The following is a 17523-nucleotide window of genomic DNA, read 5'->3' on the forward strand; positions in this document are numbered from 1 at the left end:
TGCCCCCCCCCCCCGCACCAACAGTCGCTCGCGGGTGGAAGCGGCCTTCGAATATCGTACATGAGAAAACCCGCTTATCTCATGTTTGGCCATAATGAGTAATAACTCAAGGGAGCATCTCGACTTGAAGTATGCATTGTATCTTATGACGGCAATTAATGGTTCCTTGGGATTATTGCGTGCCCGAGCAAATATGTTTAAACAGCTAGTGATCATCTTGACCGAACAATGGATTAGAATATATGGTTGGATCACGGGACGTAACAAGTAGAGTGTCAAAAATTGTTAATAAAAGGACTTTCCTTTGCGTGATCCGTGAAACTGCACTCATTACCAGACAACCATTGTACATCCTCGTCAGGATGGTTCCAGCTATCCAAGTTGAACGTTTCAAACAAAACATACTCCGTTTTTGATGCCGTAAGACGCGCACGTTAAATCTCTTACCTTACATATGAAAACAATAATTTAGAACAGTTCATCATAGTCCTTGACTTATCTCCATACCTGTCTGGGATATCCTGACAACGAAACGTGCGTTCTACACACTTTGTTTGATGGCAAATGCTACACACATTAGTTTCTTACCTTAGACATAAAGACAGCCCCGTTCATTTGAACTCTGCACCTGTCTGGCGTATTCTGATAACGAAATGCGCGCAATACTCCATTTTTGACACCGAATGGTACGTAAGCTTCTGACATTAAGGCATAAACAGATTGCCGCGGATTGCAATTATTTAAAATGGTTCATTGTAGCACTCTAGTTCGCACATCTCTGCACCTGTCTGAGATATCCTGACAACGGAACGCGCGTTCTGCACACCTTTTTTGACGTCAAATGCTGCACACATTTGTTTTTTACATTGGATTTATATCCAATGTACTTTATTCATACAAAGTGTCAGAGAAATGCAACTATCCGGAATACTTCATTGTAGCCTTGGGTTTCACACACCCCCGCAACTGTCTAGACTATGCTGATAACGAAACTCCCCTTCTACTCCGTTTTTGACGTCGAATGTTACACACATTGATCTCTTACTTTAGGTATGAACATAATATCTATTTGTCACACAATAATTACATGGGTCTTTACCAATTTGACAGTACCATTCATGACGCAATATCTTTCTCTCACAGAACGATTACATAGATGGTTACGAAGGTTATGTAATAAGCTGTAGGTTATAGTCTAGGTATATCTATTTTATAATAACTAAAACACATACGTCCCATAATGTCCCTATCATGTCCCATGATATTCCTGCGATATCCTATGATGTCCCATGATGAATTATTAGTCTAGATCAAATCACCCATAGATTTCAAAAGAAAATTTGTATGATCTAGAATCTAGAATGTGTTGTGTTAACATAGATCTTAGATTAGCATCGCTTTGCAATGATTAATGAACAAATACAAAAACTTATCGAATCTAAATTCATTGTCACCAACATCTCAATTATCTCGTCGCCGGTATTACTTGTTAAACTCTGTAGTAATTACATTTGTATCAGTAAGATATCATCTATAGTACATAACAACGATGGCCAATTCACGGGCAGATCTATTATACGCACCTAACTGTAATGATAACCCGTCATATATATGTCGGAGATGAAAGGACATCGGAGCCTTCCTTCTATAACTTCGGGAAAACCCCTTAACACCGTAATCTAGATTCTACCATAGGCGTAATTAAACAATTGCCGTCATTCAATCCGATTGTATTTGTTCGAGATTTGTGATAATGGGCTTGGGCTCGAGGCGACAACCAGTCGCCGAACGTAGCCACGGTTAGGGGGCGAACGTTTTTACCTAACAATGGTATGGAGTAATTCTATAGCTCTCCTTAAAAGAAATAGTTGTAGCGGCACGCGACAGTAAACATTTCAACGGTTTCTGTCCCGTGGCTCGCTACACGCAGACCCTATCGGGTATGATGGTTACCAGATGCCGATGCATCTCCACAGTACATGTTTAGCTAGCCTGAGGGCCGTTATAAATATTAAGATTTAGTTATCTAAAGTCCTCCAAACAAACAAACAGTCTTTGCCCAACTACGAGAAGATAGGGGAGATCTATTTTTTTAACGAACGACGCTTCCCGTTAGCAACTTTCCCTCAAGGAGGGCCAGCATCTTTTTCTAACCACCAACATGGAAATTCACCAATTAACAGCAACGTCAATTTCCCTCGCTTTTCCGAACGAAGGCTATCCTCGACGAATCCGATGATCTCGTGCCCTTAGACACACCCCATTATAGTTTTTCCTCTGCAGCGTCACCGTGCCGGAGAGACACTCTCTCGTACGATCTCATCGACGATTTAAGTAACGTTCTACGAGCACTGATTATTCCACGTTTTAATATAAAGTCCAACTCAGAATTTGACGGAAAGTCAATTCGCTGTCCCGTTGACCGCGGATTCGTTATCGAATCTAGGATCATTGTCATTAGCTCCTCGAGTATCTAATTACCACGGTTACTTGTCAAATTCTGCAATAATCGTATTTGCACTAGTCAGTGTCTTCTCTATTGCACAACAACAATGTGTAATCCAAATTAAAATTCGTTTCACGCCCCTAACCCCAAACATAATGTGAACCCAACATACATATATATGATATGTGTATATGTCGGAGATGAAAAACACCGCAGCTTTGGAATTTTGGAAATCCAGAGTCTACCATAGCTGTAACTAAACAATTGTAGTTATTCAATTCGATTGTAATTGTTCGAGTCTTGCGATAGTGAGCTTGGGCTCTAGGCGATCGCCAGTTGCCGGACGAGGCCGCGGTCACGGGATGAATGCTTTGTCTGGCAGAGGTATGGAGTAATTCGATAGCTTTCCTTAAAAAGGAAATAGTGGTAACACTCGACAGTAAACATTCCAACGGTCTCCGTCCCGTAGCTCGCCACTTGCAGACCCTATTCTTCGAGTAAGATGATTGCCAGATGTCGATGCGTTTCTGCAGTACATGTGCAGCTTTCCCTCGAGGGCGGCTAGCACCTTTTTTAACCACCGATATGGAGATTGACCAATTAGCAGTAACGTCAATATCCCTCACCTTCCGAACGAAGGCTTTCCTCGATGAATCCGAGGATCTCGTGTCCTTAGACACACCTCATGTAGTTTTCCTGTGTGGCATCATCGGGACGGAAAGTCATTCTCTCTTGCGATCTCATCGGCGAAAAGAGTAACGCCTTATGATCAGTGAATATTAACAAAGAGTCCGACATAGATTTTGTAAGCACGTACATCTATCATCCCGTTGACCGCGGATTCGTTATCGAAACTAAAGCCATTGTCACTAGTGTCGCGAATGCCTAATCGCCATGGTTGATTGTCAAGTCGGTAGTATCCATACTTGTGTTAATAAACCGTACCTTTGTTATACCATAACGATGGCTAATTCCAATGAAGATTTATCAAACGCCCACAACCCTATTCCCGATGCTACCCCGACATATATGATATATATGTAATATCGTGATATAATATATGTTTACAGAGGAATGGATGATACAGATGTTAATTGGACAGAAAAGACGATTGTTGTTCAACCTGAACTATTCACGCCAAACGTACAGAAAGCAGCACAACTAAATGATTAGAATACGACTCGACTCTCACAAAACGCAATCAACACTCTCTCGGTAACGCCACTCGCAAGCTCTGCTTCCCGACTCGCACGCTGCTTCTCCGCTCGCACGCTGCTTCTCGACCCGCACGCTGCTTCCCGACTCGCACGCTGCTTCTCAACTCCGCGTTGCAGCATTGATGCGTTGATGGACCCGACGGCGCCTCGGCTCTCGCGACATTGTTCATGGTTCGCCCGATATCTCTTAGGCTTTTCGTCCACGATACTACATATATGTATGTTGAGTTCACATTATGATTAGGGTTAGGAGCGTGTAACGAATCTTCGCTCAAATTAGACATTGTTGTTATACAAGGGAGACAATATTTATTGGTACAAGTATGGTTAATACAGAATTCGACAAGTAACCGCGGTGATCGAACACTCGAGATACTAATAACAATTTTCCTAGATTCGATAACGAATCCACGGTCAACGGGATAACAAAATGTGTTTTCTTCCAAAGCATAAGTTGTAGACAACTTGCTTGTCTACGGTACAAGTATCACTCAACTAACTCTTTGTTAGAACGTAGAGTATTCACTAACCGTGAAGACACTATGTAATTCGCTAATGAGGCCTGACGAGAGAGTGACTTTTCGTCACGATGATGCTGCAGAGGAAAACTATGATGGGGTGTGTTTAAGGTGGACTGACGAGTCCACCGGTAGTCCCGGGACGAAACGCAAAACTCTCTTTTCATCCGCCACAAACAGAATCGGATTAAATCGTAAACAATTACTTAAGTACGGCTTATGATAAGAATCTAGACTAAAGTATTGGGGTTTTCCCAAGGATTCCAAAGAAAAGGACCCGATGTCCTTTCATCTCCGATATACATAACATATATATAATAGTATAACTGTACCCGTATACATATATAATATATTGTATATCAACTTTATGTATTAACTTATTATTAATTTTTAATATTATATATCAATATTTATTGTTATGTATATGTTCTTATGCGCAATCGTGTTTAAGTATATCATACATAAACTTAAACGTAAGATTTCGCAACAAGATACGCTACTATTCAGTCAACTTCGTCAATATATAACAAAAGACTTATAAATATACAGAGCAAAGAAGGAAAGAAAGAAATATAGGATATAATAATAATTACTGCTATTTATTAGTTATTAAAATATGTTAGAAATTAAATAATCATAAACGTTTTTATGCTGCCGCAACCTTTGACATTTTCAGGTATATTCCATCAGCGGGTTGGAGAAGGAACAATTGCCTCTTCTCAGGTTTGTATACTTTGCGAGTCTTCTCACATACTTCGACCTTGAATTTAGACACGATGGTGACCATTCCTACATGCAATTGTTTCATTGCCAATCGTATGCCTGAAAGAAATATTATTTGACATTGTTATTAAGATATTTGATATTATTATTATTAAGATCATTTGAAAATTATTGATTTCAAAATTCATAATTTAGGAACATTTTATTAGTTTTTTTATAAGAACGCTTCTTACCACTGCAGTGTCTTGGACCATCTCCAAATGGTAAGTGAGCCATTGCATGTCTGGTCTTAATATTTTCATCGGAAAATCTATCAGGATCGAACACTTCCGGATTTGGATAGATTTCTGGGTCTTTTTGAATTGCATAAACAGGTAGGAAGATTTGTTGACCCTTTGGTACAGTGACTTTTGTTCCTGAGAATGTGTAGGTTTCCATCGCTGTTCTTGACAGCCATTGGATTACTGGATACTTTCTTAAAGTTTCTATTAATAAATATACAGTAGTTAGGTATATTGAATACACTTGGCTGTAGAAGATAATAATTTTTCAATTTTAGGTAGTAACTGCAAATTAAGAATTAAAAATTACGCATCAATGCATTAAAAATAATTTCAAATGAATTAGTAATAGACCCCGTCATGAAATAACGTTTTAATGAAAACTGTAAGAATTACATATACCTAGAAGGCACGCATTTAGATATTTCATTTCACATATTCCGTCATAAGTGATCTCCCCATTATATTTCTTTAAGACACTTTGGATTTCCTCTCGGAGTTTGTCTTGAACTGTTTGGTTCCATGCAAGTTCGTACAAAGCGTTGCTGATCGTCAATGAGGAATTTCCGAAGCCAGCAAGGAAGAAAAGCTGAGCCTGAGATGCCAGGAACAAACTATCCGCTTCTGTAAATAATATATTATAGTGACTGTATTTATTTGATGAATTTATTTACAATAATGAAACAGGAAAATACGACTATTTAGAGTTATTTCTTAATGTAGTAATGTAATACAACTAAAACAACTAAATTGGTACAACTAATCAATTTGCAATTCACAACTCACTACAATCGACAACTCGCAACTAACTAACTTTCCCTACCGAGTCATCCATTTATCACAATTTTCGCACTCCCATCACATGCACATGTTCCGCAGCCGTCCATGACCAACGATAGTCACGTACGCCTTTCCCAAGTTTTTTTTTGTGCATACAATTTGTCCAGCAAATTTAGTAAATTTTATTAACACTTCATTACTATATAACACGTGGATGGCTATCCCCAGCGGGATACCATTTTACAGTTTGTCTATTATATTTCTTTAACAAGATCGGTGAGATGTTTTGTCCTTAGCCTTCTTTTGATATGCGTTTTGCACGTTTTAGCAGGCAGCTGGTTTGGATGTGTTGTCGTTCTTTCCTTGTATTTTCTTGCGTACTTGCCGATTTCCTTTTTAATCGTTGGTATTTTCAGGTCCTTGCGTATATCCTCGTTTCTAACATACCATGGGGCGTTGACTATTGTTCTGAGTAACTTCGATTGTAGCGAGTTTATTTATGTGGTAACTTATATGGGTCTTAGAGTAAGGACAAGTGATGATGTTTTATTTAGAGTTAAGTTTAGTTTCATAAACGATACTCAATATAAAACCCGATTACAATATCGTCGTACGTCTTATTATCATACTCGACTCTCAACTTCCAGATTCATACTCTCCGGCTCCTCCACTTACACTCTCTGACTTCTCAACTCACACTCTGGCTGTTCTAGCATCCCTTTGTCTTTTCTTAGGCCCACCATGCACGTGTTCCGCAGACGCTCGTTGTCAGGGTCACGTAGGCCTTTTCTACAAAACTATACAATTGAAAAGACCGACGACACATTGATGGACCTGACGGCGCCTCGGCTCTCGCGACATTGTTCATGGTGAGCTTCATGTTTCTTAGGCCAACAGGCACTCGACAAAGTATGGCACGAAGGGCTACTATACAAACTTAAAAAAATCCTACCACACACATACTACTCTACCCTAAAGTCCTACCTAACCAATAGACAATTCATGGTTAAATACTTAGACGCCACTTCCACAACATTCCCAATAGAATCTGGCATGGCAGTGTCCTCGGACCCCTGCTGTTCTCCATCTACACTGCCGAATTACCAGTATCAACAGAGATAACAATAGCCACATTTGCTGACGACACAGCGCTATTAGCTTCTCACGCAGACCCGATAATTGCTTCATCCACTCTCCAGCGAGGTCTCGACTCAATGGAAAAGTGGTTTCATAAATGGAGCTTCAAAATTTTTTTTTTTTTTATTTATTTGGATTTTACAATTTGTCCAATAGGACATTTGGTAAAATATTATAGCGGTATACTAATATAACATGTGGGTGGCTATCCCCAGCGGGGTACCATCATCGTGTTTGTTAGGTTATGTCCTTTGTGAGATCTGTTGGGTGTTTCCTTTTTAATCTTCTTTTTATGCTTGATGTCGCAGTTCGCTGTCGCGGTCCGCAGCACGCCGAAGCGTGCAGACGTGTCTCCAGTGCCCAGTGTAGTCCGAAAACAACACGTGTCACCCAACCGTCGAAAGTGAACACAGCCAAGTGTTTCCTACCCTTTAGGGAGAAGAAAATCCCACGCACCTAACCCCAACCCGAATACTAGCCTCATAGCTTCACGACTAGTTATTCATTTTGAATTGACTAGCTCAATGATAGCCCAGCAATCGCGCCTCCCCAGGCTCTCGGGAGCAAACTCGCAACTACCCTGCGCTACCTCCCCCGTGGCAGAAGTGTAGCAGAACTCTCCGCACCAACGACGCTAATATTACAAAGAAACGGAAAATAGAAACATCAAAACCAGACACGATCGACACCCGGAACGAACAATCAACGATACAAATAAACACCCACAACAAGTTCGCCGTATTGCAATCCACTAACGAAGCCATCGAAATCGCAGACCCGCCGCCAAACCAACAAACACAGAGAATCCCCCCTCCCCCACCTCTCCCCCACCAATATTTGTGGATGATGTCACCGACATACAAACAATGATCAAGTCCTTAGAGAGAGATATCTCCAAGGACGACTACAACCTGAAGATAAACAACAACAAAGTAAAAATTCTGCCGACAACCCCTAACGCATACAGAAAAATCACCAAACTGCTTAAGGCATTGAACGCCAACTTTCACACGTACCAACTCAAACAAGAAAGATGCTCACGAATCGACTCCTTCCACTCCTAGAGAACTTGAAAACACTCCAAGATCACCAATTCGGCTTCCGAAAACAACATTCAACAGTAGAGCAAATCCACCGCATAACTCATACGATCAGCCAAACACTCGAAAAGAAAAAATATTGCTCAGCGGTTTTTCTAGGCATCCAACAGGCATTCGACAAAGTATGGCATGAAGGGCTACTATACAAGCTTAAAAAGATCCTACCTCACCCCTACTACTCCATCCTAAAATCCTAACTAACCAATAGACAATTCATGGTTAAATGCTTAGACGCCACTTCCGCAACATTCCCAATAGAATACCCCAAGGTAGTATCCGCGGACCCCTACTGTACTCCATCTACACTGCCGATTTACTAATATCAACAGAGATAACAATAGCTACATTTGCTGACGACACAGCGCTATTAGCTACCCACGCAGACCCGTTAATTGCCTCATCCACTCTCCAGCGAAGTCTCGACTCCATGGAAAAGTGGTTTCATAAATGGGGCTTCAAAATTAACGAAAAAAAAATCCTCACATGTAACCTTCACGCTCCGCAAAATTAAATAATAAAAAGAAAAAATATTTGAAAATTATCTTCGTCAGAAATATCGTTCATTAGCAACACAATAATTCCTAGCAAGGACTCAGTCAGATACCTGGGCATAACCCTGGACAGGAGGCTAACTTGGAAAAAACATATCTCAGATAAAACGAAGCAAGTCAAGGACAAACTCAAGAAATTCTATTGGCTCACGGGCCGACGCTCCAACCTAAGCACACAGAGCAAAATTAGCCTCTACAAGACCGTAATAAAACCTGTCTGGACCTACGGAATCCAACTATGGGGAACAGCAAGTAACTTCAACATCGAAATACTACAACGATTCCAATCGAAAACGCTAAGAGCCTTAATAGACGCACCCTGGTATGTTACCAACGAAACCATCCATCGCGACCGACACACCTTGGTATGTTACCAACGAAACAATTCACCGCTACCTCAAGATACCCACCAACCAATATAGAGGCAATGCAAGCTAAAATTCTTAGAACAATAGTAAACGCGCCATGGTACGTTAGAAACGAGGACATTCGGAAAGACCTGGGAATACCAACGGTCAAGGAAGAGATTAGCAGATGTGCAAGAAGGTGCAGAGAAAAAATAGCAACTCACCCGAACCGGCTGGCAGCGGAAACGGTCGGCACATCAAGCATAAAGAGAAGATTAAAAAGGAAACACCCAACAGATCTCACAAAGGACATAACCTAACAAACAAGCACTCACCTCACTAAAGAAATAAAATAATCAAATTCGAAGATGGTATCTCATTGGGGGTAGCCATTCACATGTTACTTACCAATTAAGTTAGAAAAATTTACCAAATGACCAGCTGCACAAATTGTAAAGTATAAATTAAATAATAAAAAAAAAACTGGATGAATATTTTGTCTAACAAAGGTATCGAGTAATAGTATAGCTCTTCTTAAAAAGAAATAGTTGTAGCGGCACGTGACAGTAAACATTCCAACGGTTTCTGTCCCGTGGCTCGCCACACACAGACCCTATTCTTCGGGCAAGATGATTACCAGATGTCGATCCATCTTCACAGTACATGTTCGGCTAGCTTGAGGAGCCGCTATCAATCTTAGGATTTAGTTAACTAAAGTCCTTCAAACAGACAAACAGTCTTTGTCCCAACTTCGGGAAGATAGGGGAAGTCTGCTTTTCTCTCGATCGACGCTTCCCGCTAGCAACTTTCCCTCAAGGGCGGCCAGCATCCTTCTCTAACCACCAAACCATCGAAATTGACCAATTAACAACAACGTCAATTTCCCTCACTTTCCGGACGAAGGCTTTTCTCGACGAATCCGATGATCTCGTGTTCTTAGACACACCCCATCATAGTTTTCCTCTGCAGCATCATCGTGACGGAAAGTCATTCTCTCGTGAGGTCGTATTAGCGAGTTACTTAGCGTCTTTACGCTCGGTGAATATTTACGTTTTAACAAAGAGCTAGTTTAGTAATACTTGAATCGTAGACAAGTAAATCGAGTCCAACTTAGACTTCGGAAGAAAGTACATTCTGTTATCCCGTTAACCGCGGTTTCGTTATTGAACCTAGGATCATTGTCATTAGCTTCTCGAGTATCTAATTACCACAGTTACATGTCAAATTCTGTAATAATCATATTGGTACTAGTCAATGTCTCCTCTATTTCATAATAACAACGTGTAACCAAATGAAGATTCGTTTCACGCCCCTAACCCTAATCATAATGTGAATCCGACAAATATATTTCGCATCTTCTTTCTCTCTCTCTCTCTCTCTCTCTCTTTCTCTCTTCCTCTCTTTCAGTTTTTCTTCTTATAATTAATATTATAATATACTAATTCTAAACAATAATATATGAAAGATTATCAAAATTTAAAACTTAGTTTTTATTATATAATCTTCAGGTACTTCAAGTCATACTAGCACATAATAAAAAATCAGTGTCTCATTTACTCTATACTTTACCAAATTTGTATGGATTCTGCATAAATAATTATGTACATATTTGCAAACTTGTTTAAAAGCATTTAAACTTTTATCGAAGATGAAGACAAAAATACAATTTTTTATACAAAAACAATTTTAATCTTTTTTCTTACCTTTAAGGTTAATTTTCTCAGGGTGTTGTCTCAAATCTGCCAAAATATCGATAACATCTTTTGTGTGAACATTATTCTGAATTCTGTAATCCATAGCTTCTCTGGTGGCTGTTTCGAAGAAATTAATAACATCATGATCAGTGAATAAGCGACCAAAAATTCTGAATAGGAATGGATATTCCCTCAATCTATCCGTGAGAAATTGTCCAGTGTTTGCTGCAAGAGCTCTCTTTCCCATTTTACGAAACTGACAGTTCTCATCCGTTATAGCATTCGTTTGAATACTAAACGCGCAAGCAGCGATCACGTCAATGGTGAATTTCGCGGCAGTATCACGAAATTCAATCGGCTCGCCCTTTTCTGCTAATTTCTCTAGGTATTTATCATAAGTGTTCGCACAGTCTGTCATCAAGTGGAACATTTCCTTTAGCTTTCCTGTCGAGAAGAAGGGTGAAAGTTTGATTCTTAGTGGTCTCCATCTTTCTGCTTCCAGCCTGAAGATTTGCTCAGATAATGGTTCGACCTGTAAAATTATAAGAATTTTACCTGTTTGTTATATGTAGTATGAAAGATAAGCCGGAAACAATTTTAATACAATTATATAGGTTATAGTTAATGTAAATAAATATATTATTATGCGACTACTCAGCGGCTACAATGCGGGTACCACAGGTTTTTTTTTATTTAATTATTTACATTCACAATTTGTCCAGTTTGGACATTTGGTAGAATTTTTTAGCTGTTTGATTATCATGTGGGTAGCTACCCCCAGCGGGATACCATCTTCGTGTTTGTTGGGTTGTATCCTTTGTGAGGTCTGCTGGGTATTTCCTTTTCAGTCCTCTATCCATGTTTGAGGTGTTGATCGTTTCCATAGCTAGCTGATTTGGGTGTGTTCCTATTCTTTCTTTATATTTTCCTGCGTGTCTTCTAATTTCCTCTTTGACCGTTGGTATTCCCAGGTCCGTATATCCTCGTTTCTAACGTACCATGGGGCGTTTATTATTCTTCTAAGAATTTTAGCTTGTATTGTCTCTATCTTGTTTCTATGGCTCATTGCTGCTGTTCCCCATAGTGGTATTCCGTACGTCCAGATTGGTTTTATGATCGTTCTGTATATTTTTAATTTATTTTCTATGCTTAATTTGGATTTTCGACTTGTTAACCTATGCATTTGTCCCCTTGTTGTCTGTATTTTGTCTATTATTGATTTAGTATGCTGTTTCCATGTGAGTTGTATTTCTAGGTAGAGTCCTAGATCAAATGACTTGCCTTGTTTGCGGTATGTGCGTGCCGTTCAGTAGGATGTTTGTTGGTGTCTGTTTTCGCAGTGTGAATGTAATATGGTTGCATTTATCGGGGTATGCTTTTATTTGTTTATCTTGCAGCAACTTTTCTATTTTTGTGATATGTTCTTGTAGTAATTTGACTGCTGTTTCTGGGTTAGTGTGCCTGACTAGTACGGCTGTGTCGTCCGCGAATGTCAGCAAATATTTTGCTATTGGTAGTTGTTGGTATGTTAGCCGTGTATAGTGTGTATAGTATTGGTCCTAAGACTCTTCCTTGCGGAACCCCTGCCTTGATGTCTTTGACTTCAGAGTATGTGTCCTTGATTTTTATTACGAAGGTTCTGCTGCTTAAGTAAGGTTTTATTAATTGGTATATTTGCTCCGGGAATTGTTTCCTGATTGTTTGTAGTAGGCTTTCGTGGTTTATTTTGTCAAATGCTTTCTCTATGTTCATAAAGAGGGCTGTACAGTATTGTTTGTTTTCTAGTGTCAGTATTATTTCGTTGACCAGTCTGTGCATTGTGGAGTGTTTATTCCTGAATCCAAATTGATGGTCCGGTATTAGTTTTTCTATTGTTGGTTTTAGGCGCTTATATATTATTTTTTCTAGTAATTTGGAAAACGCAGGTAATAATGATATTGGCCTGTAGGATGCAGTTAGATGTGGGTTTTTGTTTGGTTTGGGTAACATTACGATCTGTGCTATTTTCCATAGTGCAGGTAAGTACTGTATTCTTAGAATTGCGTTGAATATTATCGTTGTTAGTCTTATTGCCTTTGAGGGAAGGTTTTTTAAGATATTTCCATTGATCAAGTCAAATCCTGGTGCTTTACTTGTCTTTGTTGCCTTAATTAAGTTTGTAACTTCTTGCGCTGTTGTGCTGAGTATGGTGCAGCATTTATCAGTTGTGTTGCTGGCATTTTCCACTTCTTCATTTGTTTGCCATCTGGGGATGCTGTTATTAATTTCGTACGGTGAAAATATATTTTGTAGGTGCTTCGAAAATTCTTCTGCCTGCTCTTTGTTGCTTCTGGCCCATGTGTTGTCCATTTTTCTGATTGCTGGGATTGATTTTATTGTTTTCTTAACTTTGTTAGTGACTTTCCATAGGGAGTAGTTGGTATTCTCATGCGCGGATAGTGATTCGATGAATTTTGAGAATTCGTTATTATAATGTTCCCTTATTTTATTCTTTAATTCCTTTGTAAGTTTATTTAGGTTTTTCTTGTTTTCTCGTGTTCTCTGCCTTTGCCATTGAAGCACTGTTTTACACGTCCGTTTAGCTCGGCTGCTCGAGCAGAACTCGGTACCACAAGTAACGCGATTACGACAAGAATTAAAATGATTCTGGTATAATTCTGGTTGAATCAAAATCAAAATTAAAGGTAAGTCTTCGTTAATTTTTGCTAACAATAAGAAGCATTTTGTACTTTTATAGATTTTGCACTTTTGTAAATAAACGATAGAATGTACCTATTATGGTTAAAGAAGATACTCTTACATAAGATATTGATATTTAGTTGATGTTATGTAATAGACCAACCAACATCATAACAATGTCGCAATTGATAAATTTCGTATAAGTAGATATGTCCGGTTCATCGTTATTACAAGAATTTCAACAAACGCACATATACAAAGTTTAATATCTACAAAGATACAGACTAGTATCTAATAAGGTCCAAAAACCTTGAGTTGTTGATAGCTTGAATTTAGATTATTTAATTTAGATTACGATAGATTAATGAATGTTTTGACAAAAATAATTATTTGCATTAAAATTTTAAGTAATTTCATTATACAACTTTGATATAAGTGTAGTAATTGTTTTAAATGTCAAATAGTGGTTTCAATTATAGTACCTAACTGCTTCCGATTTCTGGGTACATGTACTTGGATAATACTTTTTTACTATAAAGTAACAATATTACAATATATATAAATGCTAATACGAATAATTGTTAAAAATAATGTATAACACCAATAATTTGTCAAAAATAATATAGCGAATGTGTATTCATTTGTGAATACTGAATTCTAAATTCAGTGGTGGGAAATTTTTTCTCTTTGAAGCTACTATTTAATTTACGTATCTTTGCACATTACGTATGCAAATTACAAAAGTTGTTTATTCGTACCGTTAATATGAACAAACACATCATTTGTTTTCACTTATTCATCATTTCGTAGCAAAACATAGTAATAAATATGTGGAATTTACAATTTATAACAAGCTAATATATCTAACAAATAAAGATTCGCTTAAAAACAGAATGTAAAAAATCATTATAGTCGCATTTCTGACTATAAGGTAGGGAATTTGCAATCAACGGGTCATAACAGATAAAGTATAATCACACGTAAAAAAAAATATTGAACTTTGTATCTTATTTACCAATAGCTTATTTTTAAAAATAATGATGTATTTCAATTTGTGTGGGAAATTTTATTTCATTTCGTTCTAATTTAAAACAACGTGAACGCCAACTCATTCAAGCTGTGAATAAGTGGCTCACACAATAATAACTGCAGGTGTTATAGCAATTGAACGTGATTTCTATCAATACAAGTATTGCGAAGCGTAATAAATACCAATAAATATAAGAATAAAATACCTCAATATTTTAGCTAATAAAGCTAATCAACTTTGGCAAATAACTTCACATATCGAATTTATGATTTCCTTGCCTGTCCATAGGCTATTATTATGTAATTCAGCTCATATCTTAGTCTGTATTTTTCATATGACTTAGAGCGATTGCAAGAAATAAGACCGGAAAAATTGAACAAAACATTGAAACAATAAAAGTTTCAAATACGGTTTTAATATTCCGAACCTTTGTCTTACTTTGGTTTGTTTTTCCAAAATTTGTTTCACTAGCTATCAAATATACTGTATATTTGACTATTTTTATTTGTTCATTCTGGAACTTCTAACAAAATTTATTTAATAGCTACAACAGCTTTATTAGAATGAGCAATTTTCCAATAAACCCAATTATAATATAGCGCGTAAAATTTCAATTACTTCATAAGATGTATATATCAATTATCGTAATAATAATAAAATTAATGATTTGTTTCAGTAAAATATAAAATGTTAATAGATATACCTGTCGTACGGCGCCATGCGTTCTTTGAGCAAACTTGTTAAAATCTTTAATAAGAACATCCTTGATCAAATCCAAATCTCTTAATACTAACAGCGGTTCGTGACCTCCGTAGACTCCAACCATCGGTTCATCTCTAAATTCATTGTAGGCTTTTTGGAAACAGTCCGTAGTCGAATCCTTTCCCAGAAGCACATTCTTGAAATTACCCAAAAATGGAAGAGGCTTTGGTCCTTTGACACCACGTTTTCGCCAGTAGTTTAACTTTATCATAGAATAGTAATAAAGCAGGACGAATACAGTGACAATAAATCCAATCGTCTCTATCATTAGCCAAGACATGATGATTTTGTTAAATTCTAATTTTTATCGAGTTGGAAGAAATTTTGCACAAGCACAAAGTAGATTGCCGAAAGGAATCTACAAAATTAACTTTTTCCCAATTACTATGCTTTCTTTGATGCTTCACTGTTCCGATCTATTCGACGAAGTCCCGAAGAATGTAGATATGCTAATATAATTTGCGTCTTAAATACACCCAAATGTCGAAGTTTATCGAAATGTACGATATGCCTGTCTAAAGATGTATTCTGAATTTCGATAGCGCTGCGCCGCGTCGTAAAAACGTCGTTTCAGAATCTTTCTGGGTTCACGAACCTCGCTATGTTGTCGTGTAACAATACTTGCTATATTCTATGCAAAAACGCGACAAAACAGACAATGTAATTGATAACGTGATCGAAATCGAGTTGCATTCTTTACGCAAATCTTGAAACGTCGAGTCTGTAACGTCAATTTATATCAGAGGCCGGATGTGTGCAGGTTTCACCGCGTATCCTCAATTACTTAAACTTTTTAAGTTTATTGAGTTAAGTTTATTAAGTTGAAACAGCCCTTAAGTTGTTATACGTCCTTACTAATTACGGGGAAAGCAGGTAGTTTCCTAATGGGAAAAACCCAATACTTGACTAACGAAAAAGCTGGTTTTTCCCATAAACAATATTACCTACTAGCCACGTTGGTAGGAGGCTTTCTTCTCCTATCTTCATTTATTAACATGACCTATAACCAATTGGCATTGTGGATCGTTACCCTCACTTTTCCTAACGGAAGGTGCGAACAGCGAATCCGCGTTGTTAATTAAAAAGGGCACACCCACACCGAGCTTTTCTCTGTAATGAGACGAGAACACCTGAGAGAAATAGAAAAAACCATCGAACAGTGAACATCTCTCCGATCAGTGTATGATAAACTTGTGCTAGAAAATAAAGACAGTAGTTGTGTTACGACTCAGCTACTTTATTTCATCAACCTACCCTTAAATTTACGTGACAATACACTAAACACAATACCACTGATTTCTGTTATATATGTATAGGTATACATAATTGCTAATATTATAATTATGTATTTTTATTATAATCGTCGATTAAAATTATATAAGCAAGAAGATACGAGTGGATTAAAAAAAAAACATCTAACGAAGATCACTGACTCTGAGTAATTTTATAGCTAAATATGTAATTGTTACAAATACCTATACCGTTACATTTTAATATTTTATAATCTGTATTGTCATTTTTTGCATATGTTATATATGTTATATATATATATATATATATGTCGGAGATGAGAGGAAAACCGGAGCCTTCCCTTTGCAACTTTGGGAAAAGTCCTTTAATGCTTTAGCTTAGATTTTATCATAGTTGTAATCAAGCAATTGTTGTCATTCCATCTGATTGTAATTGTTCGAGATTTGTGATAGCGAAATTGTGTTCGAGGTGACAACTGGTCGCCGAACGTAGCCACGGTCACGGGATAAACGTTTTGCCTGACGAAGGTGTGGAGCGGTTGTATGGTTCTCCCTAGATATGTGGTTGTGGCGTACACGGCCTCAAGAACGGGCCTGGCCACATGGGATTGTACTTTGGAGGTGTCGATATAATGGGGCATACGTTGTATTAATAATCAAATTCCAGACAGAAACTGCCTAGCAACGGCGGTTGGAACCTTCTCGATGCTTCCAACGAGCATATAACAAACAAATGCAATCGTACAGCGAGAAAGATTTCCATCAGTTTTATTCATTCGTGTGATCGCCTTGAAAAGTAACACATCGAGCAGTATACCGAGCGTCTCAGCAATCGTATTTTTATGTTCTAAAATTATTCTCAAAATATATCCACTTTTCATCGCCAGTCACAATTCGGTGGAGAAATGACTTTCTTTTGTATCTGGCGAGCAGCATTTCGCAAGTGGTTTTTCAGCTTTCTTGCTGTCTTTCATTCAGTTCATGTGGAACCCATTTTCCCACCTTCTG

The 17523-nt window shown here is 37.9% G+C and overlaps 1 protein-coding gene across 1 annotated transcript; it reads right to left on the minus strand.

Annotated features, from left to right (window-relative positions):
• Nucleotides 1–4683: 4683 nt before the first annotated feature.
• Nucleotides 4684–15947, minus strand: LOC100744844 (cytochrome P450 6B1-like). Its single transcript, XM_003487563.4, has 5 exons — nucleotides 15207–15947; nucleotides 10804–11326; nucleotides 5588–5809; nucleotides 5138–5389; nucleotides 4684–5003 (listed from the first exon to the last, which is right to left on the minus strand). Exons 1-5 carry the CDS (start codon nucleotides 15543–15545, stop codon nucleotides 4828–4830), a joined length of 1512 nt encoding a protein of 503 aa, XP_003487611.1. The 5' UTR covers nucleotides 15546–15947; the 3' UTR covers nucleotides 4684–4827.
• Between the last annotated feature and the right edge of the window lie 1576 nt (nucleotides 15948–17523).

The sequence above is a fragment of the Bombus impatiens genome, unplaced genomic scaffold (genome assembly GCF_000188095.3).
Source record: "Bombus impatiens unplaced genomic scaffold, BIMP_2.2 scf_0159, whole genome shotgun sequence".
In the NCBI taxonomy this organism is placed as follows: domain Eukaryota; kingdom Metazoa; phylum Arthropoda; class Insecta; order Hymenoptera; family Apidae; genus Bombus; species Bombus impatiens.

Excerpts from the sequence above, each read along its gene's own strand:
- LOC100744844 (XM_003487563.4), bottom strand. The coding sequence starts at position 15,545 with ATGTCTTGGCTAATGATAGAGACGATTGGATTTATTGTCACTGTATTC. Across the intron at positions 11,327-15,206 it reads CGCATGGCGCCGTACGACAG|GTCGAACCATTATCTGAGCA; the intron begins GTATATCTATTA and ends ATAATTTTACAG. Across the intron at positions 5,004-5,137 it reads TGGTCCAAGACACTGCAGTG|GCATACGATTGGCAATGAAA; the intron begins GTAAGAAGCGTT and ends TATTTCTTTCAG.